At 50.8% G+C, this 20,660-nt stretch overlaps 1 protein-coding gene across 13 annotated transcripts in view; it reads right to left on the minus strand.

Moving 5' to 3' along the window:
- Nucleotides 1-245: 245 nt before the first annotated feature.
- The window catches only part of POU6F1 (POU class 6 homeobox 1), a 29,036-nt gene continuing 8,621 nt past the window's right edge, over nucleotides 246-20,660 (minus strand). For 5 of the 13 annotated variants that reach the window (XM_025284179.3, XM_025284182.3, XM_025284178.3 and 2 more), the window contains 10 exons: nucleotides 18,986-19,079; nucleotides 17,238-17,433; nucleotides 12,545-12,666; nucleotides 11,441-11,666; nucleotides 10,662-10,915; nucleotides 9,804-9,932; nucleotides 9,009-9,212; nucleotides 5,397-5,538; nucleotides 4,659-4,827; nucleotides 246-3,678 (listed from right to left, as the gene is read on the minus strand). In XM_025284179.3, the coding sequence (XP_025139964.1) occupies nucleotides 3,333-3,678; nucleotides 4,659-4,827; nucleotides 5,397-5,538; nucleotides 9,009-9,212; nucleotides 9,804-9,932; nucleotides 10,662-10,915; nucleotides 11,441-11,666; nucleotides 12,545-12,666; nucleotides 17,238-17,433; nucleotides 18,986-19,033 (1,836 nt within the window). In that variant the 5' untranslated portion in view covers nucleotides 19,034-19,079 and the 3' untranslated portion in view covers nucleotides 246-3,332. Of the gene's footprint in view, nucleotides 3,679-4,658; nucleotides 4,828-5,396; nucleotides 5,539-9,008; nucleotides 9,213-9,803; nucleotides 9,933-10,661; nucleotides 10,916-11,440; nucleotides 11,667-12,544; nucleotides 12,707-16,553; nucleotides 16,640-17,237; nucleotides 17,434-18,985; nucleotides 20,393-20,660 lie in introns of those variants that run through there. The other 8 variants (XM_025284187.3, XM_044941750.1, XM_044941749.1 and 5 more) reach the window with 6 other exon arrangements.

Consider the following 20,660-nt stretch of genomic DNA (forward strand, 5'->3'; position numbering starts at 1 on the left):
GGCTGGGAAGCAGGAGTCCAGGGCACTGATCCTCCTCCTCTTGCAATGGGATTTTCCAGGCCACAAGCTCTGCCAGCAAAGGCAGCTAGCTCATCCCCTGGTCTCTGACCCTGATTTTCTTACATCTGAGAGGTAAGAGAGAAACAAGCAGACCAGTACAAAAGAAAAAATACTGTTTATTCCGCACAACTACACCAAGTGCTTGCCCCCTCCCCCCATTCTCGCCACCCCACCCCTCACTCCAGCTCTCAGCAGACTTTGTCCATGTCCAGGAACAGTTAGAACCTCAGTGTCAGAGCCTGGCCTGTGAGACAGGAAGGGAATCTAGGCATAGGAAGGTGATTGCATTTCCAAGGACATACAAAAATGCCAGGGCCTCTCATTCCAAATTCAAACAGGTTCTTTAATCCACTTGGCTGAGTTCTCTCCCTGAACCCCACTTGGATAAAATGTCATGATTAGTGCAGGGTCAAAGGCCCCAGCCAATTCATTAAGCCATAAAACATTTTGGTCTTTGAAACAAAAACAAAACCACATGCAAACGGTGAAGCTTTTTCTGCCCTTTCGCCTGCCTTTCCATGGCAAAGGAGCCACTGAGCTCTGGCTGGTAACCAGAAAGGTGCTTTTAAAACAAAATCAGTATCAACTCCCTTCAGAGTCTGATGCTGCTCTTAACAAGGATAGAAACAAAACAAAACCCCACCTGAGGGCCATAGCTGCTTCCGGGGGCCCTACGGTGGGGCAGTAAGAGCAGAGATCAAGTTGGTGAGCTCCGCTGTGTGCGTACTTCAGGGACACCCTGTAGCCCCTGCCTGGGGAATTCAGCTTGCAAACACTCTGGCCCCCCTCCCCCTGGGCTTGTTTCTCTGAAAGACCAACCCATCATTCCAGCAGAAGAAAAGCTTTCGTTCTACCCAGTCTTGGGAAGACAGATTTAGATGTGGGAGGAGCTAAGAAAGCATGGCCAGGCCTAATTTAGAGCAGCTTTTTCCTGCCGTGACTCAGGACAGATGGTGTCCTCCGGCATATCCACTGCCATGGACACGCCCTGGATCGCATGCTACTCCTGTGTGCACCAGCCAGGACCCACTTGTCTCTCGCAAGAAAGAAAGCATATCTGAATGCAAAGGCTTGAGGGTAAAAACCTGTATCTCTCTAATTAATTGAACTGTAAATCACTGAATCCTTCACAAAATCTGGTACTTGATTCTCCCTGAAAACTTGTTTACGACACCCCTCTCAAGTGCCCCTCTCAAGTGAGCCTGTCACTTCATTGGGTCGGGTGGATAACCTTGAACTTGAGTGTGCAGCCTTACCCTTGGAGACGTATTCTCTGCTGGGAGGCTGTGGCAAGCGAGGTGCACACCTGCTTCCTCGTTCCCCACCACACCTAAGCAAGTCTGGTTGGTCAGAATCCAGTGGTGTGGGGTGGGTGTGTGTGTGTACGTGGCAATTTGACACACAAGTGCCCTCTCACTGGCAGGGCCACCAAGACGACAGCCACAGTGGCCCTGAAAGGCCTGGGACGCACCAGCTTCAGGGAGGAAAGGAAACCCAGTCTTCCAGAGGAAGCAAGGCTGGGCTCTGCACCAGTGTCCCATGGAGGTGGTGACATGCCCTCACCTGGCAGTCACTTCTTCAGGGTTTATTGTGTGAGGGCAGCTGCTAGAGACCAGGTTCTGTAAGGACAGGAGTTGTGAAAGGAGAGGGCGGCTGACCCCTGTGACTTGTGCGTGATCTTTAAGTCTAGTCTACATAGCAGGTCTAGGCTCCTCTAGCAAACCTCCCAGTGCCCTCCTGACCTCCCGGAGTCACATACTGAGTTCCAGGGGACGCCCAGCTGCAGGGAGGCTGGGAAACTCACTGAACATCTTGCAGGAGATGCCAAGCTCCAGTGTACCACAGATATCCTCTCTAAAGGCAAAACCCAGCCTGCTCTTGGGGTATTCTTAACTCAGAAGCACTCTGGGGGGCTTGTTCACACAAACACATGGTCTAAGACTCTGGACAAAATTAGATTTCTTCTCTGGTATCCAAGACTGCAAGTTACAAAGAAAATTAGTTAAGTCACCTTCCACAGAGGACCTTCCCAGGCTGCTGTCCGCTCTTTCTGGATGTGGACTTTTCCCAGGACCTTCCCGTCTGGTGTCATTTCATTTGCTGCTTATGAGAAGACCCCAGGACTGGGTGGGAGGTGAGTGTGAGGGCAAGAGAGACTCAGCATTCCTATCTTCATTCTCCCCCTGCCCCGCCAAGTGCCTGCTTATCTGGGCAAGGGGGGTTTCCAGGCTGCAAGTTCTCTTAACCACATCATTCTGATGCGGAGATGGTCACGGACAGAGATCAGATTAAAATCTGGGAGAGATGCCTTATTTATCAAGTTCCCAACCTGCTGGCTTAGCTGGTAAAGAATCTGTCTGCAATGCAGGAGACCTGGGTTTGACCCCTGGGTCAAAGATTCCCTGAAGAAGGGAAAGGCTACCCACTCCAGTATTCTGGCCTGGAGAATCCCATGGACTATACAGTCCATGGGTCGCAAAGAGTCGGACACAACTGAGTGACTTTCACTTCACAACCTGCTATAGACCCAGGTCAACTCCAGGACAGCTCGAGTTCACTGCTGATTTCTTCCGACATGATGTATAAAAGAAAAAATTCTGCTTTAGTGCAATTTCCCCTACATAGGAGCCAAGGAGAGATGGGAGTGATCATGTGTTCTGGCCCCAGGTCTATGGAAACCTTCTGACCTTGAGGTCAAGGCATACATGGAATCTGACTTTCTGAGCTGCACATCACACTTTTCAGAACAAGATCTCTTGGATTTTGTTGGGGGACAGTGTGCCTGCAGGCAGAGGGTAGGTGGGTGAGGCTGTGGTTCCACTGGACGAGCCGCTGTACCTGCCACGGTCACACAGAGGAACAGAGAAGAGACAGTGGAGAGAGTGCCATCGAAAACAAGAGCTAATGGCCAGTGGTCCTAGAGGCTACTACAGCCCCATCCCAAAGATGGGGAGCCTCTGGTTCCCAACCAGAATTCACCCTTTAAAACCCACATCAGCAAAGTGCTTCTTTAAGTGACACGACAAATCCCCTCCTTCGGCATGACCAGACCCAAACCTGGAGGTCTCAGGTGGGCCTCACTGCCCTCCCTGGGATGCGGATGACACGGGGAAGAGGAGAGAGGCAGCTGACACACAGGTGCACGGTGGAGTCTCACAACCCAGGACAAACACAGCCACAGGCAGCAGAATGACGGATGCCACAGGGTGGCAGCCGGAGCCGGATGCCAAGGGAGGTACAAAGTGCTGGAACACAGGGCTGGGGGCTGAGCCCTAAGGGATCTGAAAGACGTTCAGCTTGCTGGTGTTCTTGAGCGTCTGGCGCCGGTTGCAGAACCAGACCCGCACGACCTCCCGGTCATAGTTGAGCTCCTTTGCAATCTCGGTGATCTCCTGGCCTGTGGGCAGCGGGTTCTTCTCGAAGTAGGCATTGAGAGCCTCTATGGCCTGGGGGGTGAAGGAGGTGCGGCGCTTACGTTTCTTGGAGGGCTCACCTCCCACAAACTCCATCAGGTTCTGCTGGCCTTCCTGGTTCCGGAGTTCAGCTTCATGCAGCCACTTCTCCAGCACCGGCTTCAGCTTCTGGGCGCTCTTGGGCGTGATGTCCAGCTTCTCAAACCTGTGGGTGACCCAGGCCCAGGAAGGGACAGTGACAGTGTCCTACTCCCCACCCCAGGGGTGAGTGCTGGCTTCAGGGGGCTGCTCCTCCTGGGGCTGGCAGACCTGTGCTCCCCTCACAACCCCTACTAAGATCCCCTGGCTCGGCCCAGCCCAGACTCCTCAGATTGTCCTGTCTCCCAGGTCATAACAGGGAGGCCATTCCCATGGCCTGTTTACAGTGCAATGATAACAGGGCAGCTGCTTTATGAACACCATTCCAAAACTTTCACACCCAAATGGGTGAGGTCCTTTGAGGAATCATGTTGAGAGGCCTCCAAAGATGGCAAATAGATGTCCTAAGTGCTGTCTTCCTCCAACTGCAACATCACTAAGTCAGAATACTCTTTCTGACTGAGCCCAGATGAGACTACAGAATTCCCAACATGACATTGTAGCTTAATAGTCACTCTAGTCTAATATATAGAGTTGGCAAACAGATAAAACCTCTTGGCCATACCTACTTTTTAGAAAAAGCACATGGCTTAGGGATGTGCTTTTTATTTTATCTTTCTTTCACCATTAAAAAAAAATTGAAGTATAGTTGATTTACACTTTACAATCAACTATAATACAGGCACCGGAACCAGTCTGTACACTGCATACAGAAAAGTCAGTTACATCACTTCAGAGTCATGTCTCACAAGATGAGGGGGTGGAAGCATGATAGAGGTGATGGTCGGTTATAGTTGAGAACCAAGCCAGAACTGGAGTTCCCACTCTTGTGATTAATTTCATAAGCTGTACTCCTGTCCCTCTAGGATTCCTAACTGGATCAGGATCTTGGATTCCTCCTAAATAGATAATATAAATGCTCAGGATTGGAGGATAAACTTCAGAGGGCCCCATAAAGACTTTTGACTACTCCAGGTGTTCATGTCTAAGTGCCAGATACCTGAGCTCCTGTGAGTGCCCTGCTCTTGTCCAGGCAGTCTTACTCACCGGCAGATGGCTGACTGGCTGTAGGCTGGGCCTTCCGTTGCAGTCAGAGCCTGACCCACCTGGGTCTGTGTGAGGCCCAGGGATAGCCGCCGGATCTTAAAGTTCTTGGCAAACTCCCGGATCTCTTCTAAGTTGATCCCGTCCTCATCCAGACTTGGGGTATGTGGCTCTAGGCCAGAGGAAGGGGGCAGGGGTGAGTGTGTAAGACAGACAATCATCACTGCTTACCCCACCCATTGGCCTAGCCCTGGTGAGTAGTGAGGGATCAGGACGTTTGACAAAAAGCCTGTGTACCCTTAAGACCGTCATCATTCCTGTCTCCAAGACAAATAAGACGGGAGCAATGGGCCAGGACCAAGGTGCCTGTAGATAGAGGTCTATTTTAAGTTCTTCCAGCTCTAACTGTTGACCCTCCCTGATTCTCCCCAGGCTGGCCCCACGCACACCTGTTAGCTACCCACATTCTTCAAATACTGGTGAGAGACCATAGGAGAGACAGCCAATGATTTGGCTTCTCAGAGAAGCAGCCAGACAGCCGGCTAAGCAGCCTCCACCACGGTCATGCACAGGATCCAGCTCCATAGAATGAGAATAAGAAAGTCAGTTCCTGGCAATGGGCCTGTGCTCTTCCCTTTTGGACTCCAGAAAGTTTACTAAGGGGAGAATCATCTAATGTGGTCAGGGTGTCTGAATAAATGCCTCACCCCTTCGCCATACCCTTCCCTTGGAGCCACTTACTGGACACCAGCTGGCTGACCGTAGGGGTCTCTGAGCAGGTGATCGGGATGGGAGCAGAGGCAGCAGGCTTGGACACTGGGGCTGGGCTGGCGATGACCACAGCCGGCTGGGGCATGGCTGGTGTGGGCTGGATGGGCTGCACCTGTGAGAAGAAGAGCCAACAAACCCCCACTGCCCACCTGCTTGGCTCAGCGGGGTGGGCAGTCCAGAGGCAGGGCAAAAGCGGGCATGGAATCCTTCCTCACCCAGCACACTTTTACCTGTGCCCCATCAAAAGGCAAGACTAGAAGCTATGCATTAGCATCAACCCAGGCAAGGAGATCCAACCAGTCCATCCTAAAGGAGACCAGTCCTGGGTGTTCATTGGAAGGACTGATGCTGAGGCTGAAACTCCAATACTTTGGCCACCTCACATGAAGAGTTGACTCATTAGAAAAGACCCTGATGCTGGGAGGGATTGGGGGCAGGAGGAGAAGGGGACGACAGAGGATGAGATGGCTGGATGGCATCACCGACTCAATGCACATGAGTTTGGGTAAACTCCGGGAGTTGGTAATGGACAGGGAGGCCTGGCGTGCTGTGATTCATGGGGTTGCAAAGAGTCGGACACGACTGAGCAACTGAACTGAACTGAACTGAATGATGATGACCTCCAAAACAAGCATAGGATGTGCCCCACCGAGCTGAGGCCTTGCAGGTGTCTATGACCCGGGCAGTCAGAGGCTCAGAAAGGTTCAGCGTACTTGGTCAAAGCTCCAAGTATCCGCCCTTGAGATAACTGCTTTCAAGTCTCTGCCCTCAAAGGAGAAACCTAAACCTGATTCTAGAGCCACCACACCCCAAATGTCCATTAATGCATGCAAGCATGTGTGCTAAGTCGCTTCAGTCGTTTCCAAATCTGTGCAACCATATAGACTGTAGCCCATCAGGCTCCTCTGTCCATGGGACACTCCAGGCAAGAATACTGGAGTGGCTTGCCATGCCCTCCTCCAGGGGATCTACCTTACCTGGGGACTGAACCAGCGTCTCCTGCATCACCTGCATTGCAGGTGGATTCTTTACCTCTGAGCCACTGGGAAAACCCCATACCCATTAATAGGTAACTAGCAAATGACTTTTGGGACCTCGCTACAGTAAGACACTGTGCAGCCATGAAAAAGAATATCTCTTAGTAACTGCCATGGAAAGACCTCTGAGTCACAGTGCTAAGTGAAAGAAAAAAAAAAGTAAGGTGAAAAACAATTTTTATGGAATAATTCCTTTAAAAAAATACAAATTTCCAAGAAAAAAAATTCTGGAGTCATATAAAGCAAAGTGTCAACAGAAGTCATCTCTGGAAGTGGAGTTAGAAAGGATTTTTACTTTTTGACATCATACATAATGTTGGAATTTTAATAAACAACTTATATTTACAATCAGGATAAACTATAAATATATGAAATCAGTATTTGTAGTGTGATTTTTTTTAAGCTTCCTGAAAGTGCAGATTTCTCTAGGATGGGCCTTGTTCCCCCTGCATTCTGCCTCCTAGTAGCTTAAAAATTCATTCCCTCGTCATCCCCAGGGCCTTGTTTGGAGCTCCTTGTCTCTGGCTAGAATTCTTTAAGCTGTCTCCTAATAGCTGAGGGCTGAAGAATTGATGCCTTTGAATTGTGGTGCTGGAGAAGACTCTTGAGAGTCCCCCGGACAGCAAGGAGATCAAACCAGTCAATCTTAAAGGAAATTGACCCTGAATATTCACTGGAAGGACTGATGCTGGAGCTGAAGCCCTGATATTTTGGCTCCCTAATGGGAAGAGTCGACTCATTGGAAAAGACTCTGATGCTGGGAAAGATTGAGGGCAGGAGGAGAAGGGGGCGACAGAGGATGAGATGGTTGGATGACATCACCGACTCAATGGACATGAGTTTGAGCAAACTCTGGGAGATGGTGAAGGACAGGGAAGCCTGGCGTGCTGCTGTCCATGGGGTCGCAAAGAGTTGGACCCGACTGAGCGACTGAACAACAACAAATAGGACTCAAGTCTCAGCACAGTCCAATTCTTGGCTCCACCTGGATAATAAAGGGAATTTTAAAAATACACATCTAACTAGCCACTTCCCTGCTAAAAACCTTTCGGTGACTCCCCATTCCCTAGTATAACAATAAGAGCACCATTTTTTATACATGTTACACACATTTCACTTTGTGTACCAACCTTCCGTGTAATGTATCCTTTAACATTCATAACTTAAATTGGTATCTTATCATTCTCATTCTATAGATGCTACTGCTGCTGCTAAGTCGCTTCAGTCGTGTCCGACTCTGTGTGACCCCATAGACAGCAGCCCACCAGGATCCCCCGTCCCTGGGATTCTCCAGGCAAGAACACTGGAGTGGGTTGCCATTTCCTTCTCCAATACATGAAAGGAAAAGTGAAAGTGAAGTTGCTCAGTCGTGTCCGACTCTTAGCGACCCCATGGACTGCAGCCTACCAGGCTCCTCCGTCCATGGGATTTTCCAGGTGAGAGTACTGGAGTAGGTTGCCATTGCCTTCTCCTTCTATAGATGAGGCTGAGGTTATTCAATGAAGCTGGGAAGCAGCATGTCACATTTGAGAATCACAAGCCTCAACATCACCTAGGAACTTGTTAGAGATGTGAATCCTTCAGCCCTACTCCAGACCTACTGTATGAGACTCAAGGTGGGGCCTGGAAATGTGCATCCTAGCACGCCCTCCAGGTGGTTCTTCAGCACACTCAAGTTTGAGAACCCCTGCTCTGGCACACTGTACTTCCTGCAGTTCTGTGGAAGTAGAAGAATCTCCCATCCAACCCATTCGTTTAGATTAGTTCAACGTCGCACTCTGTGAAGCCTTGTCAAACTCCTCAGTCAGCAGAGTGGGTTCCTAAAAAACCTTATACTGCCCCTACCCAAGCCTTTGCCACACTGACATTAATAGTCTCTGACGCTGGGCTACCTAAGGCAAGGAAGGGCTCTTATTCATCTCCATATCTTCAGCACTGGAATATAGTAGGCACTCAAAACTGCTCCTAGAATGAACATGTGAGTGAATAATCGATGCCACAGTGCAGAGTGGAGGAGGGGTGGAGGGATGAAGAGGTGAAGAGGAGGAGGGTGCAGAACAAACCTCCCAGGGCCTTTCCATCAATTTGTTCACCCTGGAGTTGATTGAGCCCCAATTAACTTTTTTTTTTTTTTTTTGGCTTCACCCTGCAGCATGTGGGATCTTAGTTCTCCTACCAAGGATTGAACCTGCATGCCCTGCATTGGAAGTACAGAGTCTTAAGCACTGAACCACCAGGGAAGTCCCAAGGCCCAGTTTACTTTGACCACCCTTCCCTGGCCTTCTCAGAGTGGCACTGGCCTCTGAGGGCACATATACACATGTTTGGTGTGTGGGGGTAAGGAGCGGGGTGGTGGTGGTGTTTTTCCGGGCATAGCACGTGTGAACCAAAGGGACCTTCTACCTTCAGCCTCCCTCCACTTTGGGGAGGTGTCCTGCTTTCCCAGGGGCTTTGGAAAATAATGTTGTCCTGCCCAGCCTCTGGAGGGAGGCCGCTCATGCCTGACAGCACTGCCTGCCACCCTCCCCCAACCCAGCCCTTGTACCTCACTCTTAGCAGGGGACTCAGGAGTGCCTGGCTTCCGGACAGCCACAGGAGGAGGCAGGGGGCTGCTGGCCAGGGTCGCGATCACCTGGCCCTGGGCGTTCAACAACAGCTGGGGGGTCACAGCCTGGACCTGCAGGCTTTGGGCCGGTGCTGGGGCCGCCACGCTAGCCGAGTTCACTACCCAAGGAAGTGTTCCAATAACCTGGGAGGAAACACAGGGACCCCAAGTGTGAGGGCAGCGTCCAGCTCCACCCCCAACCCAAACCCCTACGCTGGCAGGAAGGGATTTAGACAAATCACCTAACCCTTCTGGGCCTCCGTGTCCTCTCAGTAAAGTGAAGGATTCACACTCTGGGGGCTGCTTCTCTATTCTCTCTCCAGAGCCGTGAGAGAGCAGGAGGGGCCTACATGTGAAGCCCTGCTCTGCCACACTTTAACTAGCTTAATTTCTCCAAACCTCAGCCTTCTCTCCTGTAAAATGGGAACAAAAATCTCCACCCAATGGGTTGTACTCAGAATGAAGTGGCACAGTGTATGAGAAAGCACCTACCACAGAACATGGCCACAAAGCGAGGGCTCCCTAAATGAAAACCCCCAACTAGAGTGAGTACCGCCAGGGTCGGGGTGGGGGCGATGCCCCTGCCTGGCCTCAGTGTCAGCAGAGAGCTGTCACACAAGCAGTAATGAATAGCAGCTTCTCACCCTGGTTGAGTTTCTATGACCCAGTCCTGCCCCTCCCCAACATCCAGCATCTCCACGGTCCCCACCCCTCCGCCTGGCTTTGACCACTTGCCTGACCCTGAGCGTTGGTGAGAATCTGACTGCTGATCCCTGGCATACTGGGAATGGCGTTGGCAATGACCGGAGTTGTGGTGAGGGAGCCCAGGATCTGAGTCTGTCCCCCGAGGGAGGCAGCACTGATCTGTGGGTGGAGGAAGAGCCTTGCTCAGAGGCAACCGGGCAAGAAAGAGCCCAAGGCAGAGGGAAGAGGGCTGAGGGTATTGGGACAGGGGTGGGGGTAACCGATGCTGAGGGTATTGGGACAGGGGTGGGGGTAACCGATGCTGGGCAGATGTGAGTGTGGGCTGCAAGCCCAAGTCCACCAACTGAATGGTATCCAGGGCCAGGGGCTGCAGAAGGTGAGCAGGGAAGGGCGGGGCCACAGTCATGGAGGAGTACCTCTGGCTAATCTTTCAGGCCAGCCCTGGGACAGTAGAAGGGCCAGGCTGGAGAGGCTGATGTGACTCCAGCCACATCTAACTAGAGGCCATCTACTCATGCCTAACAGCTCCACTACCAAGCCAGGAGCCACGCTGGATGGACACTGGGGGCCGTGAGCCTCTAGCGCCACGTTAGTGACAGCTCACAAGTTTGCATCCCCAGACATCATCCCACCCTCCAAGGCTGGTCCATGGTCCAGGTTCTGGAAGGTTGGGCCAGCCCTCTTGGCAGAGGTTGTCTGCTCTTGGCTGGGATGCATGGGCTGGCAGCTGCCTCGGAAGGAGCCCATCTCTGCCGAAGTGTTGGAAAAGAGCCGCATTCAGGGGGCTGGTCCTCCACCTCCATACTGCCCCGTGGGAAGGGTCAGGTTCACCCTTGGCCAGAGATCCAGTCCATCCCCGGTGAGCCTTGGGTGAGGGCAGCAGCTTACGATTCCCGGGCTGAATGCGAAGCCTGCAGGCTGAACGGTGATCTGTGTGGGGGTGTCCACAGACTTGGGGGTGGGGGCAGTGGCGGTGGCAGCAGTGGGCTGCGGTAGAATGGCTGGTGTGGTCTGCAGCAGTGGCTGGGGCTGGAACAGCGTCTGGGGCTGGGCCGGTGGTCGGGGCTGGGCAGGCGAGGAGGGCTGGGCCGGTGGGGCGGCTTGTACAGGCGCCGGGAGAGCGGTGTTCAGCACGGCAGCTGCTATGGAGCAAGGCAGAGACAGAGGCGCTCAAATGCCTAGCTGTGGGCCAGAGCAGCTCCAATCCCAAGGGATCTGGTACAAGAACGAGACGGGGGTCGGGCATTGGGGTGGGGGCACAGGCTGCTGTGATTCCCTTGATCCTTGCAGGGGTGGCACATGCCAACATCTCTCATCCCCCCTCCCTAGGGCCTGGAGATGTGTAGGTTCAGAACCAGAAGTGGAATCTTCTTGCAGTCCTTCTCAGGAGGCTGGTCACAGGGTGAGGTCTGGCGTAGGGGGGAGGGCAGTCCCAGACAGTTGGCTGAATGAAGACAGGCCTGCTGGGCCAGCGTGGTGTCTTGGCCTAGAGTCCTGATGTGGTGCAGCAGCTCTGTGGCTGGGGGCCTGGGGCACCAGATCCAGACTCCAGGGCTCTTGACCTGGGAGGGCCGCGGGTTCGGAGTCCAACATGGCAAACACACAAGCAGGGAAGGTAGTGGAAGGTGGCGGGGGCCTGGTGCAGTCCTGGGGAGAGTTGCCGTTACCTTGGAGACCGGCTAAAGGTGGCTTGAAAAGTCCCCCCGTGGGAGAAGCAGCGGTCAGTCCTGGGAGGGCAGCCACGGTTGCAGTAGGAATTGTCCACACGGCCAGCCCCTGTTGACCAGCCACTTGACCTGCAATACTGATGGGGATAAGAAGAGGTTGAGTAACTGCCCCTGCTGGAACCATAACTCCTGTCAGAACTGTGGCTAAGTTTTCCTGAGTCAAGACCTGCAAAAGCAAACAAGATTTCAAAAAAGAAAAGAAAAAATAAAAAATCAACATCAACAGCGCAAATGCTGGGTCTTTTAGACCCAGCTGACCACACACAAAGCATTCTGAGGGGAGGGGAGAAAAGGCTGCATGAGGGCGGGGAAGGGATGAGCCCTAGCTGGAGGCCCATCCCTGAGGAGGGACCTGAACTGGACTATCCCATCCTTGGAGAAGCAGCCCACATCAGGGTCAGGGCCCAGCCCTGCCCAAGGATCAGAAAGGGTCACAGGTCTCTCCCACCATGTTCGGCTGTCTCCCAAGCCTTCCCTGGGTCTTTGCCCACGGGACCGATGCTTTGTGACCAGGAAGCAGGGGCAGGGGCTGGTGGAACTGAGTCATCAAGGCCCACAGAGGCCTCTGGGAAGCTATGACAGAGGACACTCCTGATGGACACCTTGGATATGTGTGTGTGCAGTGAAAGATGTCACAGGGTGCTCAGTCTGCCTGGAGGCCCCTGGAGCAGCTTCTCGCTGTGCTGGGGCTGCCCTCTGCTCTAAATGAGGAGCCATTAACTCTTCCAGGCACCCCCTAGAGGGACTGACAAGGGTATTCACTCATTCAATCATTAGATGACTTGAAGAGTTACTGTAATCTTATAATCCTTGCTGGACCTGAGGGGATTACCTGACAAATGTAGATTTACTTTTCCCAGGGGGCCTGATCTGGGATAGGGGAAAGGCCAGGGGTCCCTAGTAGGAGATTCCCTCCCTCAAGCCACAGCCCCTTCCCTGTCCTGCCTCATGAAGTTCCCAGATACCATGGCCAGCCCATGTTGGCTATCCCATGCCTTGCTCTTGCCCACTGCCCTCTGTCTAGCTCCCTGGGGTGGCCCTTACCTGGGGGGCAGCTTGTACAGCCAGTGGCGTCAGGGTCTGTGATGCCTGAGGCTGGCATGGAGCTTGGCTGAAGGTGGCAACGGCAGGGGCAGGGCTCGAAGGCATCCCCGGAAGTGACTTCACTTCATGCAGCATTGGGAGAGAGAGGGACAAGGAGTGAACCTGGCAGAGTGGGACGACTCTCAGGGCCGCACTGCATTTCTGCACAACCCGAGGCCGATCTCTGGTCTTGCCTGGCCCAAAGAGGGAGTTTCCCCAAAGTTACTGGTAGTGAGCATGGGAGGCTGCAAAGCCCTATGCCAGACCTGGAAGGTACACCACCCTCATCACACATGCAGATGAAGAAAATGCAGACCCAGGCACAGCTGGGTATCAGCCTGTCATCTGGCTTGGTAGGATGGTAGGACCTATCACATAACCAGCAGTAGAAATGAACATGTGTCAGGGAGAGAAGGTGCCAAAATCAATGGGATTGATTGGCTCATCCAGCAACTGGATCAATGGTCACTCTACCCCCAGGCTACTTTGGGGATGCAGTGTTGGCTCAGGGAAGGGGCAGGATTTCTGCAGGGTGAAGCCTAGGAAGTGACATGTCAGGGCCACACTCAGGATCCTGGGGCTCTCCAGGCCAGATAACTTTTCTCTGCCATTCCTTGAGGTCTGAAGTCTGATGAGCAGCTTTTAGGAGGTTCTAAAGGAGCTTCCCTGGAGAAGGCAATGGCACTCCATTCCACTACTCTTGCCTGGAAAACCTCATGGACGGAGGAGTCTGGTGGGCTGCAGTCCATGGGGGTCGCTAAGAGTCGGACACAACTGAGTGACTTCACTTTCACTTTTCACTTTCATGCATTGGAGAAGGCAATGGCAACCCACTCCAGTGTTCTTGCCTGGAGAATCCCAGGGACAAGGGAGCCTGGTGGGCTGCCATCTATGGGGTCGCACAGAGTTGGACACGACTGAAGTGACTTAGCAGCAGCAGCAGTAGCAAAGGAGCTTCCCATGAATTGTAGCTTTTCAACCAAGTGAGAGCTTCCTCTCACTACCTGGAGTTAGTTAGGTAGGGACCCCTAGCAGAAAAATTCTTCAAAGTCACATAACAATATGGAGAAGGGTTATTTAATATATAGTGAGACATTACAGGGAGTCTAGGTGTTGGGTGTTAGACCAGATGAGTGGCTTCTTAATGCTGGCTGGGCATAGGTTTCCACACCCTATTCTAGGCCAACTGAGTCAGAATGTCCAGGAGTGGAGCCCGGGAACCTCACCTCTCTCTCTCTTTCTTTTAAGCTCCCTTGTGATACACACGGACAAAATGGGAACCACTGAACTACAGAACCTTCCAAGCCTGCATTCCCAGCTCTTGTTTTAATCTGGAAAGGCACCAACCTAAGCCAGGACTATTCACAGTATACAATTTAAAAATCCAGATTGCTTCAAGGATGAAAGAGACAAGCAACCACAAAAACCATATAAAATACCAAAGAAAACCAAAGGGCAGATTTATGTCCACTGTGAAGGGGAAATATATTTCTAACTGTTGAAAAAAAAATCAGAGAAGATAAGGATAATCTGGACCTCTGAGAATTCAAAAAATATTTCACTTGACAAAGTGTCATTGCAATGCAGAGGATGCGGGCTCAACCCCTGGTTGGGAAACTAAGATTCCAAGTGTTGTGGAGACACTAAGCCCAGGCACTGCAGTTACTGAACCCGTGTGCCATAACTAGAGACTCCATGCACCACAGTGAAGGAAAACAAAGCTCCAACGTCCTGCAACTGAGACCCAACACAACCAAATAAATAAATAAAAACAAGCAACAATACCAGCTATCGTTTATTTTTAAGTGTGATGAAACCTATAAAGGAAACTGAGGAAATGGACATGTAACAAGCATGAGTGAAGAAAGCTTACCACCTGAAGAAGTCAGTCATTTCATTAGGATACGTTTCCAGAGTGGGACTATGGGGCCTAGGATTCACCTACATTTAGGTTTTTGGTTTTTGCTTCCTGCTAGACTGCTTTTCAGGAAGACGGAACCAGTCTGCGGAACCATCAACAAGGTACCTGTTTCTCCACAGCACCAGCCTGTTTGGATTTTATCATGATTTCTTTTTCTGGCTTCAGAGGCACAGATGGTACCTCTTGGCCGACTACTTTTCCTCTCATTGATAGCGAGGTTTTGTGTGTTTTTCCATGTAATGATGTCCTACTGTGTAAACAATTCATTTCTCTTCAAAAGGAATTTGAGTGGACTACACCTCAAAGAAAAATAGAATTAAAGGGCCATTCAAAGCAGCTGTTTATGACAATGAAAAAACCAGGGAGTTTGATAATAGCCAAAGCCAAAATCAGTGAGTGAATCTGTTAATAAAGGACACAGAATATGAAATAATATGGTGGTAGGTGTCATACTACCTAGCCTGTCCTCAGGGACCACACGTATAAAAATATGTATGTGTGACAAGGTCTGGGGAATGGAGTAGCACGAATCACTAGATTCTTTTTTCATCTGGAAAAAGTTTCCTATTACTTAGTTTTAAGAGGAAACCCTTCTCAATATTTAATATGCAGAAACATTCTATCAAAGCTACAATTTAAGCTGGCAACTTCTTAGGAATTACTACCAACATACCTCCCCTACCTGCTTGACCATGACTAAAATTCCTTTACAAAGAGGACTTTAATGAAAGGCTTAATTAGATAAACTTCTGGAAGAAGATGCACACTACCATGAACACTCATGCCAAGATGTAAATTACTGGTTTTGGTTCCATTTCTGAGAGTACGTTTTGGGTAAGGAATAGAATTAAGGCACTAGAGGAAATGAGATACAGAAGATGGGTAAAAAGGTTAAAAAGAAAGGGAAGTGCTGTGGGGGGCTTCCCTGGCGGTTCAGTGGTAAAGAATCTACCTGCAGTGCAGGAGCCACAGGAGACCCCGTGTTTAATCCCTGGGTCGGGAAGATCCCCTGGAGGAGGGCATGGCAACCCACTCCAGTATTCTTGCCTGGAGAATCCCATGGACAGAGGAGCCTGGTAGGCTACAGTCCATAGGGTCACAAAGAGTTGGACATGACTAAAGCAACTTCACACACACACACACACACACACACACACACACACACAAGAACTGTGGACAAACCTGGAAAACCTCCCAGATTTCCTGAAAAGGGGCTCCAACCCCACAATGGAAAGGAATGGAAAGGGTAGCCGAGATGGAGAATCCTTGTTTTTCCTGCCTGCTCACCAGGACACTGGCCCAGGACACTTCCTCAACAAGGAAGCAGAACATTGCCAGGCTAGGGAAAATGGTCATGTGTCTTATCATTCCCTTACTCAAAAGGAGAAAAAATAAAATACCAGGGTCCCAAATGGATCTATATACTGATTTGCAAGTACAGCAAGGGAGGTGAGATCTTGAAGTGTTTTTGCCTGTTTTCTGTTATTTTTGCTCTCTTCATGGCTCTTCCTCTTTGCCCACCCCACCTCCCCTAACCAGATCACCAATCTAGGGAAGCGGTGAAGTTCAGCAGAAGGCAAGGAGAGATGAACCATGGCTTTCTGGGGGAACTGGCAAAGGAGGCCCCAGGCTTTCTGCAAAAAGAGATGTCTATTCTGCAAGGTGTTAATGAGGAAAGTCAATGAAAGGGTACCCTGTGCCCAGAAAGCAGTGCCTACATCCAGTGCCAGCTTTTAGAACAGCCTGGCCGTCTCACAGCTGTACTGCAGGGTCATTAGGGGACACAGTGTGAGTCAATCAGCCACATCCATTCCCCATGCAGGAGAATCAAACTCATGCCCTAAAGTCACCTTTGGAGAAAAACAGCCCAGATAAGCCCACCAGGCTAGACATGTGTCAGTCTAGCCAGGAGTGAGAAGCTGTGATTCTACAAGGCCCTCCCTAACCCACATTCTTAGCCCAATGTGGGTAAGATGCCATTCCATCCCCAGCTCCTGGCACCTCCCAGCTCTACCATAAAAGGTACTGATTTGCAAGGGCTGGTAGTACCCTAAAGGTTAAGTCCTCTCTGCCTTGAGCCTGAGGGTCTGGTTTAGACCTGGGAGTCTTCTCCGAGGTTTACTCAATCCCCTTGGTGTGGATGTGAAGTTACGGCAAATTCTGAACAAAAAATACAAAGAGATCAAAAAACCCAACTGCCACTTTTGAAGAGCTTAGAGCAAAAGCAGAGGACTGTGCATGCCCCCTGCACACACCACCTAAGGGATGGGCAAAATACCTAAGCCACCCCTTCAGCCTGACCCCTGGACACATCCCTACCTTCACCCCATGTAAGGAACAAGCTGGTCCTCCCTCAGGGAGCGAGCAAGCAAGGGAACCTGTTACTTGTTCTCGCTTCCCTCTGCTTGTAGCAGGGGCCCCAGGAAAGCCTTGTCTGAAAGTAAAGAAAATGCAATCCCCTCAGCTGAGCCCCACCACTCTCCTCCCACCTCACCCTGACCCATCCCAGTTTAGGTCTGTAAATAACTGAAAATGGTCCCTCATTCCAAAAATTGAGGAGTGGCCTAGGAGCTGAACAGCAGCACAGGCTGTGACCAGAGGCCTGCCCAGTGGATAGGAAGACAACACCCACCTAAAGCCACCTAGCCCCCTGGGATTCATGCTGGCTCCCCAGGGGGAACACGGGAAGGGATTCAGGTGGAGCAATGGCCCCTGGGAGCAGTGGCCTCGTACCAGTTGCCTCCACGGAGGAGTCTGGGTTGTCTGGGCCAGCTTCACCAGCAGCTTCACCAGCTTCAGCAGGGCCTCCACTCTGGGAGCCCTCCGTGCCCACAGCCTCCAGCGCTTTGCCCTCCTCCTCAGCAGGGATCTGGGCATCCACTCCAACCTCCAGAACTCGGATGGTCTCATGGCCTGACATCACGATGACCTGTGAACAGAGGAGAGGGGAAGAGGCTGATAGAGCCTCCGGGGAGCCAGAGCTCTAGGTGTGACTGAGGCAAAGAGGACGGAGTATCTCAGATTGCAGACCTCCTGTCCTGAGGACTGTGTGCTCTGTGAGAACCCCCAGAGCCTGGAGCTCCCTGATTCCAGGGAAGGAAGTGCTAGGAGAGAGCAGGCCCTGGTGACAGGGGGAAGGGTCTAACACAAGCTAGAAAAAGTCCCACTGAGTGAAACCACTTGAAGACATTTCTATTTGCTCTCTCTCTTGCTCTCAGTTCAGGGACTGGTAAATGGCCTCACTCACAACCTTGCCAGGATGTCTTCTTGGCTGCTAGGATACTGGAGTGTAGTTTCGATGACCCCTAACACAGGACCCACAGCTTCAGCTGGGACAAGACAGGAATCCCTCTGCATGTCCCTCTAAACATTACAGGAATGGAAAATGAATGCTCCAGGATGCTGAGGAACTTCTGAAGTTCATGGTTGCTTAATGTCCAAAACCCTGAGGTTAGAGGTCATGATTTCCTTGCAAGCTAACTTCTTGAAGCAAGAGGGTCAGGAATTCTGAAGGCACAGCCTGTCGCTGGCCCTCCTGGACTGGAGCTTTGTACCCTGTAGACCTGCGGCTCCAGCGTGCCATCTGGTGTGTGCATGCTCTAACCTTGCACCTCCTCGAGAGGAGCCCCTGTGCCCAGCGATGCGGGTGGCCCCTGGGCCTCCTTGGAACACTGGGTCTTCCTTCCTGCTCAGCCAGCTTAGTGCTTTACCTCCAGCACTGACATGCTTCCACTTGGGTCTTTCAAGAATCAGAGACACCCTGTACATTAAAAAGCTCTGTATCAGGCCTTCCCTGCGATTCTCCTGGGGCCAAAGCCACTCCCACAACACACTCCTTGGGACTGAAAACTGGATCCAGCCAGAGACTCTGTTGGAAAAAAGCAGCTATGTGACCCATCAGGGGAGTATGGGTGAAATAACCTTCCCGAGTAGTTTCCTTTCTGACTCAAACCTGACTATGAGAAACTTTACTCCAATTACATTTTAAGAGATGTTAATCTTTTTTTCTCCTTTTAAAAATGCATAAAAAATACATAAGGGAATTCCCTGGTGGTCCAGTTGTTAGGACTTGGTACTCTCATGGCCAGGGGCCTGGGTTGGATTCCTGGTTGGGAGATTAAGATTCTGCAAGCTACAGGTATGGCCAATTTTTAAAAAAATTTACGTAAGTAATAAAAGGTCATTGAAGGAAAAATTAGAAAATGATATATAACCAAGAAAAATAAATAAGTTCCCTGATATCCAAATCTTTCCCCATATTAACTTATACATATCTCACTTTTTAAAGTCACCACTAAAGTCCCCAAACCCAGCCCCTGAAAAATCCTAGCTGGCAACCACATCTGGATGGGTCAAGTGACCATGAACATTGGTAAGGAACAGACAACAAGGCGCTTTATGGAGTTTTCCTCCTTGCCCACACCCCTCCGTCCATCACCCTCCCCCTCCCCACCCCCACCTCTTCCTGCTCCAAAAGATACCTGCTCATTGACAGTCAGAGATGAGTCTGGCCCGGCTCCAGGATCCATGGTCACTTGTCAGGATGGGGTGGGGGCTGGCCCACACCTACACATTCTGCAGGGTGAGATGAGATGGGAAAAGCAAAGGCTGATGTGACAATGTTAAGACAATTTCCATATCATCTCAGAAAGTCAGAAGTAGAATGGTAGGAAGAGAGAGAAGCTAAGTTCTCTCAGGTATGTGTAGAAGTGAAGGAAATAGGATTCTAAGGATTTTAAAATTAAAACGTCTGACTTCCTGCGGCACCCTAGGACAACCTACACTCAGGAGGAGCCAGGGTAACAGGAGGAATGGGGGGGCCAGACGTCTATCCCTGGGAGTTCCCCAGTCCAGTGGGAAAGAGCAGAGCCAGCAGAGCCCAAAGTGACTTTGACCCAGACACTCAGAACCAGACACAAGTAAGGAGCACTCTGGGTATCAGAGCAATTCTCAGGGGAGGGGTCTGAGCAGACGTCCCCCGGAAGAGATGGCAAAGATAGGAATAAATTGAAACAGTTGTCTCAGACTTTAATGCGCCTGGAACACATTAAAACTGCAGACTCCCCCACCCCGATTTTCCAGACCAAACATCTCCAGGGAGTCTGATTCAGTAGGTGGGTCCCTCAGGGGTTTCTGTGGCAGTGGCCCAAGAAGCACGCCGGCCTTTAACGTGGGAGGCAGGACAACATACCAGATGGAGCAGCTGCCGCATGCAGTGAGGAGAGAAGACCTCACAAGAACAAACGGTCTGGCTGGAGCCACGAACCAGTCACAAGAAATAAAGGTAATGACTAGGACGACCAGTTTTAGGCACTGAAACAGAGAAGAAGCAACTAACATTTTTATTCCGAGTGCCCACTGTGCTAAGCATTTTATGGAATACTAATTCACGTACTACTCATGCCAGCTGGGGTATGCGAACATTAGCATCACCATGTTATACATGAGGACACTCAGCTAGGAGAAGTGTTCTAGATTCCTCACCTTTCTCTTCCTCCTCCTTTTCTACCTCTGGGTTTGTTTCATTGGGCTTCCTTTTGTTGTTGTCATTTGATTAATTGAGGTAAAATTCACATGACATCAAATTAAATGTACCACTCGATGGACTTCAGTACATTTATAGTACCCTTACAGTGTTGGCTCCGGAGCATTTTCATCCTCCAAAAGGAAATTCCATGCCCATTAGCGGTTACTCCCTTTTCTTGCCCGTGGCAACCATGAATCTGCTTTCTCTCTTTGGATTTGCCTGTTCTCAGTATTTCATATGGGCTTTCCTGATGACTCAGATGGTAAAGAATCTGCCTACAGTGCAGAGACCTGGGTTCAGTTCCTGGGTTGGGAAGATTCCCTGGAGAAGGGAATGGCTACCCACCCACTCCAGTATTCTTCCCTGGAGAATTCTATGGACAGAGGAGCCTAGCGGGCTACAGTCCATGGTCATAATGACTCAGACACAACTGAGAGACTAACACTAATATTTCATATATTAATAAATGGAATCATTTGATATGGAGTCTTTTTTGTGTCTGGTTTCTTTTACTTTGCAGAATATTTTCAAGGTTTATCTGTAGCATGTATCGGCACTGCATTTCTTTACACAGCTGGATAAAATTTCATCGTATAGACTCTTTCACTCTCCAGGGAAGACAGAGGCAC

The sequence above is a fragment of the Bubalus bubalis genome, chromosome 4, assembly GCF_019923935.1.
Source record: "Bubalus bubalis isolate 160015118507 breed Murrah chromosome 4, NDDB_SH_1, whole genome shotgun sequence".
Taxonomy (NCBI): domain Eukaryota; kingdom Metazoa; phylum Chordata; class Mammalia; order Artiodactyla; family Bovidae; genus Bubalus; species Bubalus bubalis.